A 24462-nucleotide genomic window follows, 5' to 3' on the forward strand; every position below is an offset into this window, starting at 1 on the left:
GTCTACCATGTATTCCCAGTACTGCTCAGCTGTGTAACATGCACAGATTTGATTAGAGGGCTCCCTCCATTCCTCCCAGCTTTTAAATGAAATATCAAGCCACACCAGACTGAGAACAGTCCCTGGTGCACCTCCATTTGACACCTCCGCCCAAACTGACACAGTCTGAACCCTTACTAATTACACTGCAGGGTTTGTTTTGAGTGAACTGTGTATTTTGTAGTTGTTCCATCTAGCACACATTCCTGTTGCTTCCCAGATGGAGCTGCACTAGCTCTACTGCCTTTATCCTGCTTACTGACTCATCAAGAGAAGACTTGATGTTGGCATGACTTGCAATGAACAAGCTTTTGCCTAGGATTTCTCAGTATTAAACTGAAATGAAACTCAACTAGAAATTATTTGGAGGGACACATTGGTTTGCCTTTTATTAACAGAGACTTGAAGAAAGGAGGAGAGTCCAGGATTCAGCAACAAGAGAATTGGATGCCTACCTCTTGCTTTCACCTCAAAGTCTTTTAGAAAGCATGAAACTGCAATTCCAAACTACTCTGGCAAACCCACCTCTGGTCCTAGTCCCAGGCTTGCTATCCCAACTTGAGGTGCAAGGCCTCCCTTCTGAAAATGAGTTTCCACTGCTTATTAAGTCATCATGAGGTACTACAGTAGCTCAGGATGAAGAACAGCATTTATGCGAGGTAACATTTGCTGAAACTTCTCACTCATCATACACCACTGCAGATGGAACTAGATGCTCCAGATGACACAGAGGGAGCTGCAGGCAGAGGGTTTGCTGCGAGGGGCCCTGGCTTCTAAGCTGCTCCTTGTTCAGCCAGAGCCCATATTTATTAACTTTTTCAACAGGTCAGAGAGTCCACCTTTCATTAAGGCTTTTGAGAGAGATGGCACCAATAGAAACTCATACGTGTCCTAACAATCATTAAAATTTTAGTGTGTAGGACTGGTGGAAAGCAAGCTTTGGTTTTCTTTCTGAAACTCGACTAACTGATACAGTAGTATATTCTCTCTAGTAACATTTAGAGATGTTTGTTAAAATGCATCTCAGAGGTTCACACAGCTGTATGACACAGCTGCTAAATGCCACTGCTAAGCAGTGTCTAAAAACACAGCAAAAAGATGAGTCAAAGTTCACCTGCTATTATGCATAACACCTTGGAGATGCAGAACAATAGTTAAACAGATGCCCACTACTGCAACGGGAAGGGAGAAATACTGTGTAAGCCCATGGAGTTCAGCTTCTCTGAGAACCTCATCTTTGATACATGCATTTGCATAAAATTGTTGCTACTATAGCCTTGTTTGGAAGTGCTGGAAAGCTATAAGCTCTGTGTCCACTGCAGAGACCTAGCACTTAGCCCATACATACATCCCTTCTGATAGCAGTAATTCCTTCCATACTACCATAGCATGCTCTCATAAGAACGCATTACCAGGCCCTCTAAGAGGTGTCTGGCACTATCAATGATCTTTTGAGTTAGGTTTCTAACGCCTATACAAATACATACTCCTACCCCTCAAACTGCAGAGTGTTTGACATTGGTAGTGGGGCATAAAATAGTACCCGATTCATTTTCCATGAGGACTTGGAAGTCATCTGCAACATGGTCCCCCTTTGAGAAAGTCCAGCTTTGTCTGTTAGATTTCCAAGTTTCCTTCGGGAGTTCTTTGTTGCCTTTGTAATGGATCTGGTTTCTCACCACTAATGCTCTGATCATGACCTGAACAATTTGCTTTTGTATTTATTTTTCCTGAGAACCAGCTGTCTCAACTGAACCCAGGATGGCAGCAGTGCCAAGTTCTGAAGAGACAACACATCTCGGGTCAATAAAGATGCCCACCCAAAATAAAATACAGCCTAACCTAAAAACTTCACTCTCCCATCCTATCCGAAGAGCTAAAGAATTAGAGGCATGAAACAATACAAAAAATAAACTAGTAAAAAAAAAATTATCTTCAAATATTTAACTTATATTTTGAAAGCATAGGGTTGCCCACATGGCAAAGCATCCCAGAATAGTTATGATCTTTCAGGTCCTCAGTGAATCTCTTCTGCCTGAAGAAGGCATTTGCATGGATGAGCCTTAGCCTGCTTAGGTGCTGCACTTGCATGAACTCTCCACTGTGTTAATGTTTTGGAACAGCCCACAACTGGAATTAGTTATCACGGAAAACACAAACGTTATCGTACCAATTACATTAACTCATTTAAAGAAAAACTTACATTAAAAAGAGAAACACACACAGAAATAATCCCTAAGGAAAGGACGGCAAGATTTCCATCTGCCTCGCCCCAAAGCTTGGTTCCAGTTCGGCTTGCTGTGGCCATGTACTCTGTGGCCTTCCTCAGTCTTCTCCCCTTGTCTTGCAGCACCTTGTACCCTTCTTCCTACTTACACAAGAAAACAGCTTGGCCTGTCAACAGCTTTGTTTAAAATTATTAGAAAGCTATTTGTGAAAAGAATACACTGGCCTTGCAAGGATAGAACAGATGATCTAATATGTCCTCTCCATCTGCCGTCTATGAAAATCTGGCAGTGAAGTCTCTCCCCGTCTTAAGAAATTTCCTTCACTCTGATGACTTGAAAGCTCAACAGTACAAATATTCCTCCATCAAGCACGCAAAGCGACAACTTGTTATTAGAAGAGCTCCGTACAAGAATCTTAAAGCTCATGGGGTGCAAAGTATGTTTTCCGCTCCGTTATACAACAAGATAGAAATAAGGGATGGCAGCAGAATTCTGAATTCAGAGCCACAGCTAGAGGTGAAGGTTACATTAGAGATGAAGAACAGGAGCTTTCCTCTCTTTTCTCCCAACCCCTATCCTCACCAACATTCCTACCTGCACAAATCTCAATTGCTGTGACAGCCAGACTTCCAAGAGAGATAAAAAAATAAATTACTTGACTCAGATGAAAAGAGACAGCATTTCCTAGCACCTTAAGGATTTCTTGCGTTAAATTCAAACTCTTCCTCAGGAAACTATCCAATCCAACACCATTTGACAGCAACATTAAGACCACATTTCATAACTAAGCTCCTGAAAAGCAGTAGTAAGGGATCTGTAATTTCGTAAGTGCTATGCTCAAAAAATTAAACACAGTTTGTTAAATGGGCAATAGTTTTGACAAAATCTGAAAGAAAGAAGAAATTTTGATTGCTGCCCCTTCCAACTGTAGACATTTCATTCTAAAGGCATCCTAAGCCTCATTTTCTATTCCTGATAGAAACACACAAGTTATTATAGCAGCAAGGAACCTCCTCAGATACAGAGATACACCAGAAATGAGTCTTGGAGATGTGTTATATACAGCTTCAGGCGGTGGTTTTAATTATTCTTCCATTGTTATCCACCATTCACTTGAAAGACACTGAGACAAACAGTGGGTACTAATTAAGAACTATTTCTCTGGTTAGCACTTCCATATGCCACTGGAATTGTGGTATGTACTTGGAAAAATGTTAACTTTGTTATAAACAAAACCCCACCCCTTCTCCACCATCTCTAATGGGAATTTCTGTAGAGAAGAGGAATAGGGTGGAGTTTTTTAAGAAGAATATTTTTCATAACTTTGGTACTATGTTTGCAGGATTGACAGCATGACTTGTCAAGTCCTTCTCTTTCAAAAGGAGGATACTACATAGGCAGTGGCAGCACAAGCTTTGCATCATGCTCTGCATGGATCGCTTAGCTATTCCACCAGTCTTTTGGCTTTTTTTAAACCACAAAAGTAAGGGAAGCAGGTGGCAAACAATAGCAGTCATCAGATGGTGCCTCAAGATTTGGAGGATTATGGATCCAGTCCTCTCATACAGGCCAGTCACCTGTGAAAGGAGCCAGTATGTCACATGGGACACCTCCCCGGGCTCTGAACACCCACCATATAGAGATGCTTGCATCCTTCTCACCTAAACTCCATTCATGGTCAAGAAACAAGAAAGCTCTTCTGAACTGTTTTATATGCCCACATTTAGGTGAGATGAGCTGCTTCCCAGATGTGTATTTTTGTCCTTTTTTAGGCTCAGCATTAGCTCAAAGCAGAGCCTAACCACCTAATTTACATGTAACCATCATCATGTAACCATCAAAACAAATATAGGTGGGATGGATCCCACCTTATCTATTTAATGATCATTCATTTTAAACCACACCAGGCTGCTCCAAAAGGGTGGGACTGTATTTTGCACAATTCTTATCTTAGGACAATCTCTGGAAGAGATCCTGGAAGATCAGTCTGGAATTTCAGGCTTACCAAAATGCAACACAACAAACCCCAACCCATTCCATTCACTGCCATCTCGGCTTATGACTACCCACTTCAGGATTAGAGTTTAGTATGGGCTAGTGATAGTTATTCCAAATGCAGTAGCTGGAAGTAAAAGTAGCAAAAAAACAGTAAAAGCAGAAGTGCTTTCATTTCAGCAGCATTTCTAAACCAAACGAGAACAAGAATGTCTGTGTATCTCTTGGGCAATTCTTCTATTGCAAGATCTCCAGTACATTTTGTATAGTTTGATAAGACCAAATATAAAAAGCAAAATCTCAAATGCATTGAAGGATATGATCCTCCAAGATTTAAAGAAAAAAAAAAAACAAAAACAAAGAAGAATAATTTTAAAAGCATCATCTTTCAAAATTGCTTCCAATTCTTAGCAGGTTTAGCAGTTCATGATGTAGATCCACTACCCCAGAGACTGTGATAATACCAGCCTCATATCTGGGACAGAAGTACACACTTCTAATGGCCTCAAACAAATCAAAGGGTCATCTGTGTGAGGACAAGTGGGAAATAAGTGAGCCTTCTTGGGGAAGACGAAAGCACTGAAGAGAACCTCTATGAAAGGAAGTACCGAGGTAAAGCACAGACTGGAGTAGGCACTAAGGATTATGACAAGGAAGAAAACACTGTTAAGAGATTGTACAGGTTCTTCAGAACCCAGGTCTCTCAGTTTTAATTCCAAATTCAAGACTTCACTTTGGTATAACAGTTTCAATAACGGTTCAATAACCGGTCAGCCAGAGAGGTCTATGAGCACTTACAGAAATCTAATAGCAAATACTTTCTAAAAGCTCTCAGCTCCACCACGACCGAATCTTTGTTTGGTCACAACAAGGGAATTGCAGTACTCAAAGTTTCCGTGCTTAATTTCTCCTCCATTTCCAACGCTCTCCCATGAGGAAGTCCTAATTTGATAAAACAATACCAGCACCACAGATGAAAATGAATTGGCAGCATTTACCATTCAAGAGCCAATTCCCTTTTGGCATAGAAGTCAAAGGTCTGCTTTTTTTTCCCTCAGCTCTCTTTACAGGTTCATAGCAGAGTTCAAAGAGAACCCCATGACCCTCTAGGCCAATTTCCTGGTGGGCAGGGACCTGAGAATTTTGCCTGTCTAATCGTGAGAGCAATACATTATAACTTTCTAAAGAAATCACTCTCTTTCTGTAGGTCTTTCCTTACTTGCTCTTTTTAATCTGCTTTGCTGAGCTTCTTCAGAATTGCTACCCTTTTCCTTTTTTTAGGATGGTAAGTACTCAAAGCAGGCTTCAATGAAACCAGCATTGCCAACAAGAGCTCCAAACACTGATGGACAACATCCTTGACAAGTCGCTCCTATTGTAGCTTAGTAATTCAGTGCTTAGCTGCTGTCACCGAAACAGCTAAAAAGACTCTCAAGAGACTCCTAGCTCTCCCAGCATTAAGGCAGAACCAATCTGCATCATCTCTAACAGGCATGATTGGTGTCTTTCAAAAATGAAGACTACCCAATTCTGTGGGCAATCTATTCTAGCAAGTCACCATCTCTGGTCTTCCTGGCAATTCCAAGATTACATTTGCTATTCCACTTGTCTTCATATGCTAAAGATAGTTGTAAGGATGGTGAAGAGGAAACTTTTCACTAGCAGCAACAGTTGCTGAGCCATGGAACAGCTGTACCTCGCTCCTGGTATCCACTAGAGCCTGCTCTTCCAGAGCAGTGGGAACTCAGATGCTCAGATCAACTAGCCTAGGACTTCCTTTACAACTCTAATCTTCCCTCACTACACCTCACCCCTCCCCAGAAATCATATCAATTATTTATACAAGCACCAAAAACAAAGCAGAAGTTGGTAAAGATGCCCCAGATGTTTGCCTCTTCCCAGATAGCAACTGGCAGTATCCAGTCAGTCGGATGAGAAAGAAGTAACAGAGGGTAGACACACAAGTCATCTACGGTATTTCAGTATATCCTGACTAGTATATCAGTACAGTATACCCTGAACCCTTGGAAAGACCTTTGACTAGCAGCCTGGTCCTATGTTAGCCCTAAGTTAAGGCTAAGTCCATTCCTGATTAGAAATAATGCAAACAAATAGGTAAGCCATTAAGTGTCAGACCCACCTGCTTTTAGTTAATTTAAGAAACACATAGTTAAGAGAAACAAAAAGCTTGTTGAAGCACGCAATATTTTTAAGAAAGCAAGCAAATAACTTATCAAACTAAAAATGATTCTCAACACAGAGTAATTTGATGGAAACTAAAAAGAAAAGGGGGAAGAGAGGAAAGAGGCAATGTAACAATATGGCATACAGCTTTTCTAATTTTGTTAAAATAACATCTGTAGATACTTAGCAATTCAAATATTTTGACATTAGGTGCTGAATAAAATTCTCCCTGTAAGGCAAGGGCAAGAAAAATAGGACTCATTTGCTGGAATGCAGTGTCAAAGTCTTTGGAAAACTGTAATGGGATTTTCTTCTTTTTTTGACTCTGTATTGAAAGAGAAAATGAACATTTAGAAATTGTTTAAGGAGTCACTCAGCACTGATGCCAGAAAGCTCTCTCAGCAGGCTGCATATTCTTCCAACAGTGACTGCACACTCCAGGAACTCCTCAGAAAATTTGATCAAGAGTGACACAAATGGTATGCCTGAACCCAAAGGTTGCCGAGTGGTCAGTATGGTGATGGTAGTAGATAGGAATCGGATGATACATCATAGAGTAGTTTGGGCAACTTCTGGTGGACCTTCTGTCTTAAAGGCTACCAGATCCATAAGCAGTTAGAAGTTTAACAATGTTTGAGTAAACTCAGAAAACACTGCTGTGGAAGAAAACATTAGAGTAGATACTATCTAAAATCTATATACACAAACACGACTTTCGGAAAGCTGCTTTCATGCATCAACAGTTCCATCACGGATGATTACCATGGTTTTGGTGAGGTTTTATGAAACTTTTTGAAAGTTGGTTTACATAGAGTTAGTTACCACATTTTTACTACTTACTTACCAATTGCTTTACTAACTAGGTAATTATTAACAAGTTCAGGCTCCAAGTAACAATCTATAACATGTATTCCCATAAACTCTTACAACTTCTAACAATGATTAAAACTTTCAAATGAAATTTTAGAATGAAATTTTTAGAAATAACTGTGTTGTAGAAGAAAATGTTGGATTTTGAGACCTCTTAAGTCACATTTTACCACATTATACAAAACCAGTCTCTAGTAAAGAGCTGCACCTGCGCTGGTTTGTATTAGCTAGATCCAAACTGGACAGGAAGGTACATGCTCTCACAGTGCATCTGCAGCACAAAGCTGCCCTGCTGGCCAGAGAGCACTGAGGTAACCTCTGGGAGCATTTCATTGTTCAAATGGAGGAGTTGGAGCCTACTTAAATGGGAAAACATCACCATACTAGTATTTAAGAGCAACAGGATGTGTATGTTGCAATGCCTCACTCAATCTTCACTATTCTTCTCTTACAATTTGCCAGTTTCTAAGAGCAAGATGAAAAACACTCAGCAGCAGCTAAGCAGTAAGGAACAAGGAGGAACAAGAAGGAATTGAAGTTCTGGAACAAGAAAAATTCACAATCTCCACTCCTGGAGAGAACTACTGGGATATTAGGGGTAACATTACTCCACAGTCTTTGCATCTTGTTTTCACATAGATTGACAGCTCTTTGTTTCATAGGCCACAGTAAAGTTTGACCTGGAAAAATGAGGTCCCATCAACACCACATTAAACATCAGCTGCATTTTAAAGCTGAGAAACAAAAGTGAATACCTGAAAGTTTGAATGACCATTAAAGACCTCTAAAAGGAAGGATATTCTCACGGCCTCAGCAAATTCTGCCTCATAATTGCATTTGCTAACATAAGATTTTCCCTGTATTGCTGTTCTGCCTTTCCCCTCCTGAGAAGAATCTCTCTGAGCAGGCAGTAAAAAGAGAGTGATTTTGCACTCTATCATACTGAGAGCACCAAAGGCCTCATGCTCTTACTCTGCTTTGTAAACTATATGTACATGGGAATTTAACAGGTTGGAAAATATAAAGATGATATCACACAAACAACAGTTGTTGTTAAAAGGAAATAAAAACTATTCCAGAAACTGAAGTGAGCAGAAAAAGCAAATTCTCAATTTAAACTATTTCTGAAGATGAGTGCTCAACTTCTCCTTCCCCCTCCCCAAATAAATAAAAAGAATAAGCCTCTCAGACACAGTAACATCACTTTAGTGGTGCAAAGCTGCTTCTTGCCCAAATAGTTAAGCTGTCTCCTATCAATTTGCTTCTGGGGTAAATAGGACACTGGCTACTGTCCCAAATTCAAGCAATACAAACAAACAAGAAAAATCTATGCAAGATTTGTAAAGAAAAATAAGATCTTGCCTGGCTGGGTAGCTCTAAGGCAGTGCTGAGCCCCTGAACTTGTGAGGGACACTTTCTCTCCCCAGAGATTTCACTTGCCTTTGAACTTTCAGCTGTATAGAAAAAAGGCCAAGTTGAAATGTCAGCATCATCTTGGATTCAAATCAATCAGTTTGATGCATGATTGCAATAGCTAAACCACTTCACCTCTGCACTGCCCTCATCCATATGTTCTTTATATCAGCAGTCAGCAGACTGGGTGGCTCAGTGGATTCATTTCCTGTCCTAGGCTTGGGCGCCAGTTTAAACAAAACAAAAAAGCCCCAAACTGAAAAATAAAAATTAGCATCTACTGACAGTTAAATTCACCAGACTTGTCTACATCAAGTCTCTTTCTCTGTCCAAGAAAGTTGCAAGAAACCCTTTAGAAAGTCCTGGTACAGCTGGTGATTTTTAACCATCTACTCGGCTAGCTGGTCACAGTTCTACAACAACACCAAAGGAATTGGAAACCTTTCAGAAGCTGGCATGCCTTCATTTGAAGGGAAGGTGGGAGACCTCTGAGCAGCATCAAGTTTAAAAAAAGAAGTTGATTGGAAGCTGCCATCCCCACCTCAGTAAATTAAGAGTCAGGTGAGGAGCAAAATCCGCATCCACTTTCAGAGCTGGGCTTCCTCCAGATGATGCTCTTCTTTGTCAAGTGCAATTCAAGAGTTAAATTCTCAAGATAATTTAAATCTAAACAACATGCAGCCTTCAGCGTTAAAGTAGGTGCCTGCCAGCTGGTGACAGTTAAGTGGTTACTTTCTCAAACTAAACTTATTAGCTAAGGGTCAAGACACTCTAATACTTGAACTGCATTTAACAGCTTGCTCTATCAGCAGTATGTTGCTGTGAAAGGGGAGATTTCTCATTCAGGGCATGTTGCAGCAAACCAGTCACATCAGGAGTCTGCAGGACTTTGGGGCTAGCCATCCACACAGGACTGCCCTCTTTGTCCAGCTCTGAAGCTGACCTGCCAGTTGGGAGATGACAAGGAAGCACACATGGCGGAAACAGTCGCACCATAGCCTCTGAATGATTGCCAGTCCTTTGACTTCTTTTCCTTGATTTGTCCCTCCACCATCCTACCCTCCCCACAAAATGCTAAATGAAATAAAGCACAAAAAAAAAGGGGGGGCAAGAAGGCCTCACTAATGGGCAGCTAAAAAAAAAAAAAAAAATCTTCCAGATGAGCTATGGTGGCTCCCTCAAAGACTCAAAGATACTGTTCAAGAACAGCACAAAAGGAGTAAGTATCATCCATCCTCACTGGGGATAAATGTGGGAATCAGTGGATACGATCTCTTGAATCTCAAGCTGCAAAAACCACCAGTCGGAAGAAGGAACCTCGTAGATGAAGGCATTTTGAGGTTCTACTCTGCTAATCTGCCGTAGCTTCATAACTGCACTTTTGTTTCAGTTTAGTTCTCCATTTTCTTTTGTCTGTTGTTTGCAGGAAAGACCCACACAGATGTAAGCTTAGAACTTAATTTATGGTAGGAGAGAGGGCAGAAAGGAAAGATTAAAAGAGACTTTCTATCAGGTTGCCAAATGTACCAAAAAGCCCCAAGAATTTCTTCAGCTTCATTTACTTACAATTCCAACTGACACTAGTAGTAAGGATTTACATAAGCAGCAAGTAAATACTTTGATTTTAAACCTGATGCTTCTAGACAGCTTGAGGTCCTGTGCACGCTATCAATCAGTACTGCTTCTAGAAAGTAAACAGCACATCCTTGTTCTACCAAAGAGGGAGGAAAGGGTGAGGGTGTTTTTCTGTTTGGGGTTTTTTATTTTTATTTTTTTTAAAGGAACTGAGACTGTCAGTAGCTCCAGATGTTTTAGAGAAGAGGAAAAAAAGTTAAAAAAAAAAAAAAATCTCACACATGAAAGTGAGGGCTTGCTACTGGCTTTCTGCTCACATTCCACAGCCGCTATACGAGCCCAGAAGCACAGTTCCACCTTGAAAACTGACTGTGTAAAATTGTCACCTCATTCCACAGATCTGCTCCTGTGAGATCTTTGCTGACTTTCTCAAACAGGCTTATGCTGTCTTTATTTTCCCTGAACTCCACTGAGACAGATCTGGCACTGTGGGAGGGAGCTGGATTCTTTCCTTTCCACCAGCAGCACCGCTAAGCTGTAATCACTCACACCTGTCCAAACCTATGGACCCAAACGGGCGGCACACAAGCTTCTCAGGTCTCCATTCAGATCCTCAGCCAGGCTGAGCCACAGGTGCTCTGGAAATAACAGCTCTGCCATAATCCTTATTACCCTGCTGCCCTGCCTTGACAGGTAAGAAGTCTTGCTGCACGCACCAACTTCTCTTTCCCAAGCCCACTTATTTCAGCAACTTGATAAAATGCAAAGTTTTCTCCTGCACACTGTAATTTATAGTAGCTTTGCCACCTTTAAAAACTTTTCTTGAGCTTCTGAGAAGATACTGTTTCCTCAGCAGCCTGAAGGGAACTGCTCTCTGGAACCATCATTCCTTGCAACTTTAACAAGAAAATTTCCTAATTAAGAGATTTGTCTGAATTGTGTGATTAACACCAAGGTATAACAACACAAAGAAACCAAGGTGCAGCTACAAACCACAACATCTTTGAGATGCTGGACAGTCCCAACAACTTGTTACTATCCAGCTGAGGCAGACTGCAGTGATTCTGGGCAAATGATTAGCAAACTCAAGGCTCCATTTCCCTCAAGGTCTCTGTCTCAGGACATGAATACACACGAGTGTGATTTGGCTGGTGCCTCAGTGCCTAAACCTGAACTTCAATGAGGAAGCTGGACTTGTTTTTAAGCCTCAGAAACAATAGTTAAACCAGAAACATCCCAAAGGAAAATGCAAAACAGGCCCTTTTTGTCTATCATGATGAGAAAGGGAGAAGCTTTTCCTTTCTTTCAGCTTTAGGAGAAGCCTTGCATTTTCCCCCCATGTGACAGATCAGATACCAAACTCAGAACTGTTATGTGCACTGGGCAACCTGACTGTTGTACCTGTAAGTCAGGGTGAGGGATGGAAGGGGAACAGGAGGTGCCTAATTTAATTCACAGTTCTCTCAAACACATTTGGATCTGGACCTTACAGGCCTAACTCTTGTTAGCAGCTATTCAGAGACCATCTATCACGAGCTGCAGCGTCAGAGGGTGGGACAGGGAGAAGATGCACAAGGAGAGCGCATATTTTCTGAAGGACTGTGCAATGGGGATGCTAAACACGAATACACTCTACCTCAGTGGACATCTATAAACAGGCCATCCCCGAGTATCCGTTCCTCCATTACACTTCCCACCCGGTTCAGGCTTCTTTGCTGCTATTTAGCATGCTCTGTTTCCCAAGAACATCTTATGAAGCTTAACCTTCAGGAGAATGACTACGCATGAAAATGCGGATTATGAGGAGGAATTAAAAGAATACGTGATTTGTCCTTGTGTTTGAGAGGCACATACCACGTGAAAGAACAAAACCCCACTCAGCCCAGCCAGTCCATCCATACATCCCCTTTCTGCTCTGTAAGGACAGATGCACTGCAAGGGAACTTACCCTCTTCGCAGTTGCTCCCTGTGAAGCCAGGACAGCACCTCCACTCCAGCGTGGTCACGGTTCGGTAGGACATTTTGTACGTGGGCCTGATAAGGGTCCTGTAACTAACACAAACAAAAAGTCAGCAGGCTGCACTTTCCTATCCAAGGCAATGCTGTTATCAATCCATCACACATCTGGCCTGGAACTACCCCTAGAGCACCCTGCCACTCTCAGCTGCAGAACAGAGACATGTAAAATAGCAGAGCAAGTGTTTACCACACTGTAGATCTGATTCTGCAGTCCTTATTTTTCCTCTTTAAACCTTCATACTGTTCTGGCTCTTCCCCAAAGTTGTCACCCAAACATCAGCAATATGCATTGCAGAGGGCTCATTGCTACCAAGTCATTGAGAGCAAAGAGGTTTAACGAAGACTGGCATTAGCCTCTTGCTCGCTGTGTACTAGGAGTTTCCAAAAATCTATTTTCACAAATAAAAATGAAAAAATGTATAAACACTCTCTCTCTTGTATACCTTCCCTTCTCCTGCTCCCCACCTCTCACATCCAGGGGAAAGTGCCCGACAGATTGAAAAGCAATCGGAACAGAACAGGCCAGGGTACGCACACTATAGTGCAACACACAGAGCACTCTCTTTTAGTAAGTGGCACAAGGGAATGGCTGTTCCCCCTAGCTGCTACAGCCACTGACCCCTCTCCTTGCTTCTTCTTTCTGCATTTGCTTCTTTCATTGCATTAAGCAATGTTCTAGACTTGTTTTCTGAAGCACCCCTTCTGCACACAGCCCAGGCTCTCAGCAGTCTGGTTTCCACCCTTCGCACTTCCCTACAATGCTAAAAAGAACTTACTGCTCTCCTCATAGCAAGACCTTACACACACAGATGAGTCTCCTTTGAACAGTGAGCCCAGTGTGCAGTTCTTTCCTGCAATCTTACCCTCCCTAGGTTCCTCCTAACACCCTTCTAACACCTTTCCACTATAAGATCCTTTGCTTCCAAGGATCTTCCCTTGGCATTTCTCATTCCCCTCTCCAGATGGCTTATCCTCAGCCTCCAAAATAAGCCTTCAGAAAGCCTCCTCACGGCTTTCTTGCTTGCTAACCTCAAATTTGCAAAAAATTCCTACAAACATCAATAAAATTATTTCATTGTCCTCCTTTCTTTACAAGACCCTTATGTAAAAAAGTCCCCTTTTCCACAAAATAAAAGAGCTCCAAGATTACACACATATTTGACTGTCCACTTCTCAGACTAGCATCCCTCTAGATAAAAGATTAGCTTTTCCTTTCCTGCATATTCCCATTAAAATATAGTTCATCTCTAAGTTATTTATTTCCATTTCCTATCATCAGAAATCATAGTCGTGAGGTAACTGAACCTTTTATGCTGCAGCACCTCAGCATGACAAAGCAAAGATCATCATGACAAAACAGTACATCAATGATCTGGTTTCCGGCCTTTTTTTTTTTTTTTTTTTTTTTTTTGTCTAAGTCAACTAGCTAACCTGTGCCTCAGTTTCCACCCTCTGAATAGGGTAACATTCTTCTTTGCAGTCTAGGTTTCACAGGGCATATCTGTTAGCTCTGTGTACAGCACAAAGCATCTCCAGGGACCAAATTAAAAACAAGTATTGCCAGAGACTAGACAGCAATTTGCAGACACAACCAGCCCTGTGCAAGACACCACAGTGATTCTGAAAACAAAGAAAGATAGCAAGTTGCATAAATCTCAGCTTTTGCTTTAAACGACCGATCTCTCAAAGTTGACAAATCAGAGTTTTCCAGCATACAGCCAGACAAATCACTGCTGCTATTCATGAAGTTAAAAGCAAACACAGAAGTCGTACTCCACAAGTTCCCCTCGAAATTCCTACTCCTATTTAACAGCCAAAGGAATTTGGCACATACAGGGAAAGGCTGAAGCTTTGGGATTACAGTGTTGCAGGCTGCAGCTTTATACTTTTCTCCCAAGACCATGCAAGATAAAAGTGCTGTAGTGCACCGATTCCTCTGGGAAGAACATCCTCCCGCAGTGCTGAGAGTCGCCAGGAGACGGAGCACTGCCCCAGGCCTGCCCATACACATGGTGGGAACAGAGACAGAAGTTGCATGAATCCAACCTGAAACCTCTCCAAGGGGTAGCAGGTACAGGTGTGCACACCAGATAGCACTGCAGCGACACTGGCAATGTTATTCCAAAGAGCAGTAACACACGCTTGCCAGGAGAGGCAGCCCACGCGTGTCTTGGAAAGAAGGCAGTATCTCAGTCTTAGTTAATGCAAGCTTTGGGAAACTAATTTCTCCATAAGCTGTGACTTGTTATTTACGTCAGCTGACAAATACAGACTACCTTCTCCTGTAGCCACCAGAGAAGAGGGCTGCACAAGCTTCCTCCTGAACGCACAGTAGCCTGCACTTGGAATGGCTTTGCCCTGTAATGGAGAGTAATGCAGTCTCCCTGGAACATTACCTCCTCACCCTCCAAGTCGCCAAAAAACACACCAGTTACTGCAACTGCAGTCCAGCTATTTGTCTAATAAGGACTTGAGACAGTCAGCTCATCGCACTTAATTCTTTGCACTTCTGCACCCAATGGTATTTAGGAGTTTGCAGTCACTAGCGAGTTTCATGACCTACACCCCTACACTGATGTAAACAGACCTTTAGTGCTTTTTCATAGATGCACCTAACATATAGAGGCTTTAAATATTTTGCCAAGGGTCCCTCAGAACAGCTCTGGCAAAGTTTAAGAACAGAACATGAGCCTCTCGACTCCCAGTCTTGGCATTGGACTCAAGACATCTTGCTACGCTTAAGCCCTGAACCATCAGTCAGAAGTTCATGACTTTGTCCCTAACACCACGGTTAGATTTGACCTTGAGATGAAAGTCTCCATTCCCATTACCACTGGCTGGAGCCAGTTAGTCTCCAACCACACCGTGATTTTAAAACTATGTTTCTGCCAACGCCAAGATGTTAAAGCTCTTTCAAACTTCATTATGAAGTGTGGAGAGTGGCTTGAGCCAGATTGGAATCTTGGCAGCACTTCTACATTAGGGAAGTAGCTATAGTTCTAATCCTCAAAAGAACAAGGACTTCTTAGGGCATGGCAAACATGGAGCTCAGCTGTCACAGTCTACCACCCACCCTGAATTTCCTGGAAGAGTCCTTATGTTTGCAGTTCTGTTCAGCATTGTGCAAGTCAGACATATGAAGAAGCCCCAGCTTGCTAGGTGCTCAAATTTGCTCTAATGTTGCTCTGTGCTTCAGAGTACTGTTTTTCCTCAATCATGTTACATGGCACTAAGATCTGCTGTCACATGTATCACCACATCACAACATGCAAACTTCCGTGATTCTTATTCCAGAAGGGGAACAAATGCTTTGGCAAAGCATCATCACCATCTCTGATAACTGAAAAGCTGAAGGAGAGAAAGAAACATGGAAAAAGGAGAAGAAAAAAAGATACCTGTTAAGAAGACTTAGAATGAACAGGGATGGCAAACAACGGGCAGGAAAAAAAAAAAAAAAAAAAAAAGCTGATAGGAGATTAGGAAAGACTTTCCCTTGGATGTCACCCAAGCCACAAGCACTGGCATAGAAATACTGTGAAACCATAGTAAGATGTTAGGATGAGCCACAACCTGCACTTCTTTGTTTCCCAGCACACACAGTCTCTTTAAGCAGAGGCTTCCAGGCACTTCACAGAGAAATGAACTACCAGGACCTGCAGCTCTACAACAGAGTCAACATCATTTACCCACATATTTCAGTGTGACAATCCCAGGGAATGGGACAGCATGTCCAGACTAGCACTGGTGGAAGAATCCAGAAGTCTTAACTAGCAGCCATTACCTTTGCTAGATCATATGCTTGGTGTCCTTGGAGGCTGCCTGATCCATGTCAGACAAGCTACAGCAACTCATCAGCATGCAATTCTTATTTCGGAAGCAGCAGAGACAGAGACTCTCAAATAACTGCCCAAGAAATGGTAATTAGGGATAGCAGAAGATGAGCGATTAACTGATTTGGGAATATGGACCTAGAAATGCTGGAAAGGTCAGGACACATTTAGGAGCCAGGAGCCAGTAAGTCTCACACCCCAACACACAAGCGTATGTTCCCCTTGCTCTCAAGGAAGTGTCAGTGAAGACAACAGCCAGACATGCCACAAGAAAAGGAAAGAGTGTCATATTCTTGGATCACAGCCTCAAAAAATCAGGTCAAAGAGAAACACATGATTTCTGCCATGACCCAAGCAGAACAGCCTGTCACACACAGGAAATACTTTGCCTTTTTTGGATCTTGCCTCCCCTTTGACACTTCTAAACAAAATTGTTTGTACATAACTACCACAGGAGAAGAAAGGGGTCAAACTCAGTTCCTTATCGCAAGAGATAGTTTTGTTAGTGTTATTCATTTAATCATTCCAGTTTGTGCCCAAGGAGATCTCAGAGGTCTTCAGAGGCTTCAAGTCCCAGGTTGAATGACTCAGCATCACTTACTGGTAAGATTCAGGATATAAAGAGGAATGACCTTGTCTCTTAGACTGTCAAAGAACGTGAAAACCAAGAAACCTAAGCTTTCTTTCACCTACTGTTCTCATGGCAATGAGGAGATGTACCAACGCATTCAGAACCCCGTTAGATCCATCCCTGTACAAATAATTTGCAAACTGTCTTTGGAACAGGGGGAATCCATCACAGTTATGACAAGTGTTAACTAGGCAGTAAAAGAAATCAAAATAAAGCTTTGGTTACTCCCCTAATTCTTGGCATGCATGGCCTGATTAACAGGCATGCCAAAAAATCTAAAGTTCCCTCTGCAAAATCAGGATGTTCTGAAATCTGATTTAAACATCTCAAGTTTTGTACCCAAATCTTGAAGTACTTGGCTACTCTGGTAAAAAGCGAGATTGGAAATTGTTGGGAAGGTACTGACATAGAAAAGAAACTCCTATGGGTGTACCAAGATAGTCCTCTTCTCAGGGAGGCTATCAAGATACATTCATTACCACCACCACCCTCACTCCAGACAGACTGTCATAACTGCCCTCTGAATCTTATCAGACATTGATTACATCAGATAGTTTTCCTATGGATTACAAGCAAGGTACCTTCACTTTAAATCAGTAACACACAGCTGATGCAGGGGCAAGGAGTGCCCTTATTCACACATATAAGCATGGCAGAGACCAGCTAGACACTTGTGTTTTCCTCATTACTCTGTGAATCAAACCTGTGCTCTTTTCCGCAGCACTAGCTGTTCCAGCTTCCCTAGCACAAAGCCAGTAGTTTCCCAGGAGAAAACAAAATCAGAGGAGTTTCAGATGTGCTCCTCCAGAAATGGGGCAAAAAACAAAACCTGAAGCTGCAGGAGACTTGGAGGTCAATATGCATGTCTTTCCTTTGCCAAAGAGCAGAAAGCAGACTAGCTTTCAATCTCAGAGTTTATCTGGTTTGCACCACATATCAAGAGCCTAGAAGTAAGAAAACTGAAACTTCCACACTTCCCATCCCAAGATGTGCAGAGCACCACTTTGAAGTACTTTACTGTCTCTCAGTCCCAAGAAGAAAGGACATGGAAACAGAAGTGTTTCATACCACCAGAGCAATCTGCAGCTCCTGTTTTTATTCACAGCTAGGTCTCAGTGCTATTGCTGAGCAGCACTGTGCTTCCCCACTGGCAAGGGGGAAGAGTGCCCAGATAACATGTCTGGATAAGACAAATAGGCCTTCAATCAGCCTAAGGACACCTGTGCCCAAGCACAGTCTGCAAAGCAGATGGCTCTGAGCCCTGCCCAGAGAGCTCCCCTTCTGAAAGTATGGCTGTCCACACTGTTCCCAAACCTGAGAACACACCTTCGTGCGATTCTTCTAATCATTTACACAGCCAGGGCCTCTATCCTGCTCGTAGTGGGACCATTCATCCTTCTTCTCTACACTCTGTATGCATGGGAGGGCAAGCATCTTTTTCCAAGCATGTGACTCTGCAGCTTGGAGAGAAATAAAATAAAAGAATTCCTGTATAATAGGACTTCAAATAGCAGTCCTAATGCACTGGAATAAGCTCTGGGATTTATTATTCAATCGACTGGAAAGAAGAAGACAGAAGGGTTTCCCTGTGGTGTTACTACTTTTAAAACTGAGAAACATCAACCACAGGCCAATCTCTTGGGTGACATATTCCCAATCTCTGCTACTGATCCTGTAGCAATAAAGTCTTCAAAGGCAGAAAAGCTGAAATTGATGATCCTGCAGAATTCTTGCTTTGTTATTCTGAAAGCTATCTTGTAAAAGTCTCTCCAGGAACAGCAATGTGCTCAGTTTAAGTGAAAATAGCAAACAAACCTGACCTTCAAGAATACTGAACAGCAAGGCTGGTCCATGTAAGATGTGCAGCCTACATACATTGGAAATGCAATCAAAAGCACTTATCTCTGATGAGATAAGCTGAACCAGCTAGAATACTAAGAAAAGAAGATGCAATGGCTGACAGTCAGAAAGGGCATCTCAGACTTGCAGCACTGCAAGAATGCTCTCCCCTTCTGTCTCTTCCATCATTTTTGGGTGATATTTGAAGCTAACATAAGAGTAACTCAATGTTTAGGATTTTAATGGCTCTCTTAAAAACTGGGAGTGGAAGACCTCTGGCCTTGTTCTGGTTGAAGCCTGGAGGCTAGGGATGCCCATTCCTGTACAGGCCAGCTGATGGTTTTCAAGGTGAATCTCCAGATTCTCTAAAGCCAGAGGATGCAACAGAGACAGAATTTCTCAAAGGCTATCATGAAAAGAAGCCATATGGCCATTAATTAGGGCAAAAAAATAACAGGGTGAAAACTTGCCCAGCTTCACTGAGAATATTCACATTTCTAAAGCCAAACAAGTAGAAGAGGTGTCAGATCATCCAGCCACAATCTGAAGATGTAGCTTTTCAGGAATATTATAGAGAATTTCACAGTAACCAGAGATGAAGCAGAAAATGTTTGTCTTCTGAAAACCATAGCATTAAGTGATCTGCCAGGCTATACCTCACACTGGTTTACCTCTGACTGAGATACTATTTTACTGACTGCAATAGCCACACACAAATCAAAAGTAGGACTCTCTTGTCTGACTAGGGTATAGCAAGAAATTGTCCAGCTCTCAAAGGTCATAAGACACACCAAGACAAAGAAAATTTTGCTCTCATCTCACCATCTTGAAGGTGAGCCTGAAGGTGAACCACCAGGCTTAAATACACAGCACCACTTGACCACAGGCACAGAAAATCACAAAAGTTCCAGCAAATTAATGCTCTCAAATGCTTTTCTATGAGACCAACCTTCTCTGTGAGCCTCTAGAAGGGTACACTCCGAAGCATGGTAGAGCAGAGCCTACAACAGCTGCAATCTTTTTGTTGTAGCTGTTGCAGTCATATGCAAGGTTTTGGTAGGAGCTGGGTGCAGCCATTCAGGCAGCAGAGACCCAGGGATTAGGTTACTGCTGAAACATCAAGCAAGCGACTCCTTTCCTTCAGATAGACAAATGGTATGCAATTTTTATAATGCATTAAAAACCAGCCGGACTGCTGGAAAGCTGCCTGTTCACTTCATAGCATGACAAAGCAAAGGCATACCCTACGGCGAGCAGAGGTCAAAGCCCTCACTGGACAAATGGAGAGAGTTCAAGAACAGAGATCTGCTGAGGGAAGGTCTCCAGCCAAGACAGCTCTAAAGCAACTCAGCACCCAAGCTAAATTAAGAGTCAGAGGTAGGGGGTGGGAACAGAGCAGCTCATCCCATCCAAGCCAAGATGACGACATTCCTGCAAAAGGTGTACAGCTGCCAACTTCCCAAGTGCAAGTGAACAGATAGCAAGGACATCACACAACTGAAGCTGCTAGGCTGGGGATCTCACAGACACTCTTCTGTCAAAGGCTTGAGCCTGATCTGCAGTTTGTGCAATAAAGAAAAGAAATATAACACAAATCAATGGGATAGAGAAGATAGATTAAATTCTTGTCTGGCCACACTGATGTTTGCTTGTAAACAGAGTTTCTCTAATGGAATGCCTCTTTCAGCGGTCACTGCATGGTTGAGAGATGCCTTTTTTTTTGGCTGGTGTCCCCATTGCTAATGGGCCTCCTGATAATAGATGCTGGCAGAATTAAAGTTCTCCCAGATTTGGCTGACTCCCTGTAAACAAGGAGATGAAAACAGCTTATTTCAAGTCACAGCTGGGAGAAATACTATAAAGCCAAAGTAATTCTGATAGCTTATTGATATTTTGTGTTGCTCAGTCATGCATAATACCATATGAATCTGCTTGTGCTTTCCCTTATAGTTCAAGATCAGGTACCACAAATATCTCTGATAAATGTATAGGAGAATGGCCAGAAGACTGAGTTCATCTTTCATGCAAAGGGGAAATGTATATTTACACTACCTAAGCAACCACAGCGGTAGAGCATGGCCATTTCTAGCCACTAACAAACAGACCGAGTGTCTCTCATGTCTTGAAAGCGAGACTTCCAAAAAACCTGAGATGACAGAGGTGCTGACACAGAAAAGGCAAGAAGGAAACAGGAACAATCCTGTTCGAGCGGCACAAAAAACATTGGCCCTATAAAGCATTCCTACTGGAGCCATCATGTAGAGCAGATAGAGTGAAGAAGGCAAATTTATGCTTGCATCTAAGACTGCAGACAGAATAGAGAAGCTCCTTCATATTGTAGGAACACGTTCAAGGACTGATGAGCTACAGCACTAATGTTTTAGCAACACCAGGGATTCTTTCGTCCCCCTTCCAATCAAGCTGGTGCAAGCCTTCCCCTGAGGTAGGACAGAACACTGAAATCTGATACTCCTGACTGCTTTCCCCTGTTGAAGGTATCTACTGAGGACATCCTTACTCAAGATGTCTGCCAAAGAAATGAATGCCTTAACCTGTCAAGTGATTGGGGCATGCAGCATTTCTGGTATTTAATCCTGCAGTACCAGGACTGGAAGAAGTATGGGCAGAAGTGTCCTTTCCAAGAGCCGTGGTGGAAAAGCCCATGGACTCAGGCTCTGCCATTCCACACCCACCATGCTCTGAAACACAAGAGGTAATATTCCCACCTGCAGGGCAAATACTCACAGAAGCCTTCAGCCTTCACCACAGACGGTAGGTCCATCATAGGAATAACCAGTTTCCTGCTAAAAAAAGAGCCCAGTTTCCAAGCAAATGGCTCCAGTAACTAGACTTGCTAGGGTAGCATTTCTTTTTCCCTTTGAAAAAGTAGGTAGAGAATCACTCTCAAACCCATTAGCACAAAAATTGAAGTAGAGCACTTGAGTTTAATTTTCTTTTCTGATGAATACCATATTTGTCTTCTGCAGTAGTAGTCAGAGACATTGCCCCAGGAAGCCCTGCAGCCTGGTATAAACTTGCATCCCTTCAAAGCCAGTTTCTCAATGAAAAAAAAAAAAAGGAAATAAAGTATAACACTTCCCTTGTGTTCAGGGGACTGCACTCAACTACCCCATGACTCTGGGGACGGTCTTTTCCATCGCTACATTTAGGAATTTGTCACCTGACAACAAAAAGGAGATGAGTGTTTTTTGAACAGAGTTTTGATTTTGGTGGAGGGGAAAAAAATGCAATTGTTAAAAGCTCTCATTTTTTTTATTTCAGCTTGGCTGTAAGAAATTTATTCACACATCCCTATGTGCTGGGGCTTTGGCTTCACTGTCATTTGCTCTCAGGGCTCTCCCCTCTCTGCAGTGGCCAGTACAACAGATTATCACGAACTGGTGCGTGCCACTTCTGCTTTGCCATTGCTGGTAACCTGATTGGCTTGGGCATCTCTGTCAGCAGCTTTCTGGGAGTCCTCAGAAAAGGGAGCTCCAGGGTCTCTTTACTCCACATAAGCATGTCATCAAACGTATGATTAGAGGACAGATGGTATAGCCATTTCCTTGGAAGGGTACTGGTTGATTGTCCGTCTTATGCTCAAAGGGAGCAGAGCATTAGCATCCTCATGACTCTTTGGGTAGGTTTCCTCCTGGCAACTGTCTTCTAGAAAGGCATCTCCTGCCAGCTGAGCTTTCACCAATTGAGATCTTAAATATCAATAACCTCAGCTTCTTTCTACAATATTTTCAAATAGAAAGAAAAATTGAGAAGTCTGCTGCCACTCTGCACTGTCTCCAAACAATTGGACACATCAGGCAAATGAGCTGAACTACACTTGAAACTGAAAATACTCAATGAATAACTGTGTCACAACAGCAAACATTTCTTAAAGTCTCTTGGTTTAAGCAAGAATCAATCTATATGAGTAACTGTAGTAGCCCACAAAAGGATTTTTACCAGTAATATGATCAATTGTTTGGTACTCATGCAATTACAGTGACGTTAACCAGGAAAAATAAGCAAGATTTTTGGCAAATTTTAGAGACAAGGTGAAAGCTCACAAGTTTCCAATGACAAAGATGTGCTTAAGTAGTCTGGGAAATTAAAAAGCTTCAACAGAATTTTGGATGTAACAGTGTAAAATACTAAGGGCTTCAACCACAGCCTTGTGTAAAACAAGACCAAAGAGACACCAAAGCAGATAAATTACAAGTGAAAAATTTCAGACTGACCAGTGGCCAAGTAGAAACTAGAGAACCAACTGTGGTAACTGCCACATGGAAAACGTGAATTCCAGATGAATAGAATCACAAGAGCTGTTCAGCGTATGCAGGATGCGCATAGATTTGGGAGGTGGATATTTGAGTGTTTGTCAGTAGTTCGACCACATTTTGGCTAAATTATCAAGTAGAAGAGGACCTCAATCACTGTACTGTGGGTGAATTGGTAACAGAAGAGTAATAAATGACTAAATCTTGCTAGCTAAATTACTGGCTTGTCTACATGGGAAACTGTTATAGAAGCCAGGTGTAAATTTACAGCACAATGGTTTTTCTGCATCAGTTCCCTAGATGGCTGGATAATATTATTCGGTTCTGAGAATGCCCTTCAGAGAAGGCAAAGCTAAACAATGTGAAGACATTTTGCATACAGAAAGTGGTAGCTTTGCATAGCTATTTCAAACTTTTTTTTCCCCATGTAGATGGACTCAAGACAATAAAGCATTGAAAAGCACAGAGGACTGATAGCAGACCAGGGGTAAATTTTTGACAAGCCATGGTCTCCAAGCCTTGTGTCTTATCTAGGGAGAGGTGATACTGCACTTTTATGTATGTCTATAAAGGATATTCGGATGTAGGAGTAAGAGGTGCTATAAGATAATTCCTTTCAGAAAGATACAGAGCACCTTGCTCATGTCCATCACTGACTGCAAATAATTTGAGTGAAGCTTTCAAGTATACATGGGATATATACATATCCCATATTTAAGGGAATATATACATATCTATTTCCCTTAAAGAACTGAGTCTGAGGACTCAGTCCCAATCAACCCCATAGTGTTATCTATCTAGCATCCTCACCAACTCTGTTCAATCACATTGCACTCACAGCCTTCACTCTTATCTGTAGCCTCATGCTTGACTAATAGCAACCACTTTCCCAGGCTCCTATTTCCACTTCTCCACAGAAGACTGCAGAACAACCTAAGCTAAGAGTGTTTTGCATAGCGTGCCCCAATACTACATGCATCTACACGTGTAATTACTCTGCAGCTAACACCAATGATATTCCTTAGCTATACTCCCATAAATTAGAAGATGAGCATCCGACCCATTGAACTCAGCCTTTGAAGCAGTGCTTAAGAGCCAACCAACCCAATGAAAAGTGCAGGGTAAATTGTATGTGCAGCATAAGACAGTAAGATTTTTACCTCACTAAATTGGCACAAGGTCCTGGCCACCGGCAGCTCTGATAAACTCTCTGGATCACTGTTTCTGACCCATTCTGCACTTGACAGGAAACTGTCCGAGTAACCGTATAGTGACACCAATGCCTGCAGAGAGAAAGGACACTGTTATTCCCAGTACCACAGCAAGCTGCACCAAAATATATCAGACTGCAATAAAAAAATAAAAGTAACTTGGGGTAGGGTAGTTTCTTCTGCCAGCCATAGTAATCCTCTTTCAGTCTTAATTTCCCACCCCACCCTTTCCACCCAAGAGCTGCTGAGAGATTCCTGGCTTCTGCCAATCTGAATCACAAGAGATCCAATAAGGCTTCTTGCTCAGTTCTCAAGAGGCCAGAGATTTACAGCACATAATTTAGTTCTGTTAGT

General features: G+C 42.2%; 1 protein-coding gene across 1 annotated transcript in view; it reads right to left on the reverse strand.

Annotated features, from left to right (window-relative positions):
* The window catches only part of COL26A1 (collagen type XXVI alpha 1 chain), a 173363-nt gene that overhangs the window by 124110 nt on the left and 24791 nt on the right, over positions 1-24462 (reverse strand). Inside the window, exons 2-3 of the mRNA XM_062592601.1 lie at positions 24058-24180; positions 12253-12356 (exon numbers count right to left, since the gene is read on the reverse strand). Of these exons, the coding sequence (XP_062448585.1) occupies positions 12253-12356; positions 24058-24180 (227 nt within the window). The remainder of the gene's footprint in view (positions 1-12252; positions 12357-24057; positions 24181-24462) is intronic.

Source organism: Rhea pennata, chromosome 20, assembly GCF_028389875.1.
Source record: "Rhea pennata isolate bPtePen1 chromosome 20, bPtePen1.pri, whole genome shotgun sequence".
NCBI classification, from domain to species: Eukaryota; Metazoa; Chordata; class Aves; order Rheiformes; family Rheidae; genus Rhea; species Rhea pennata.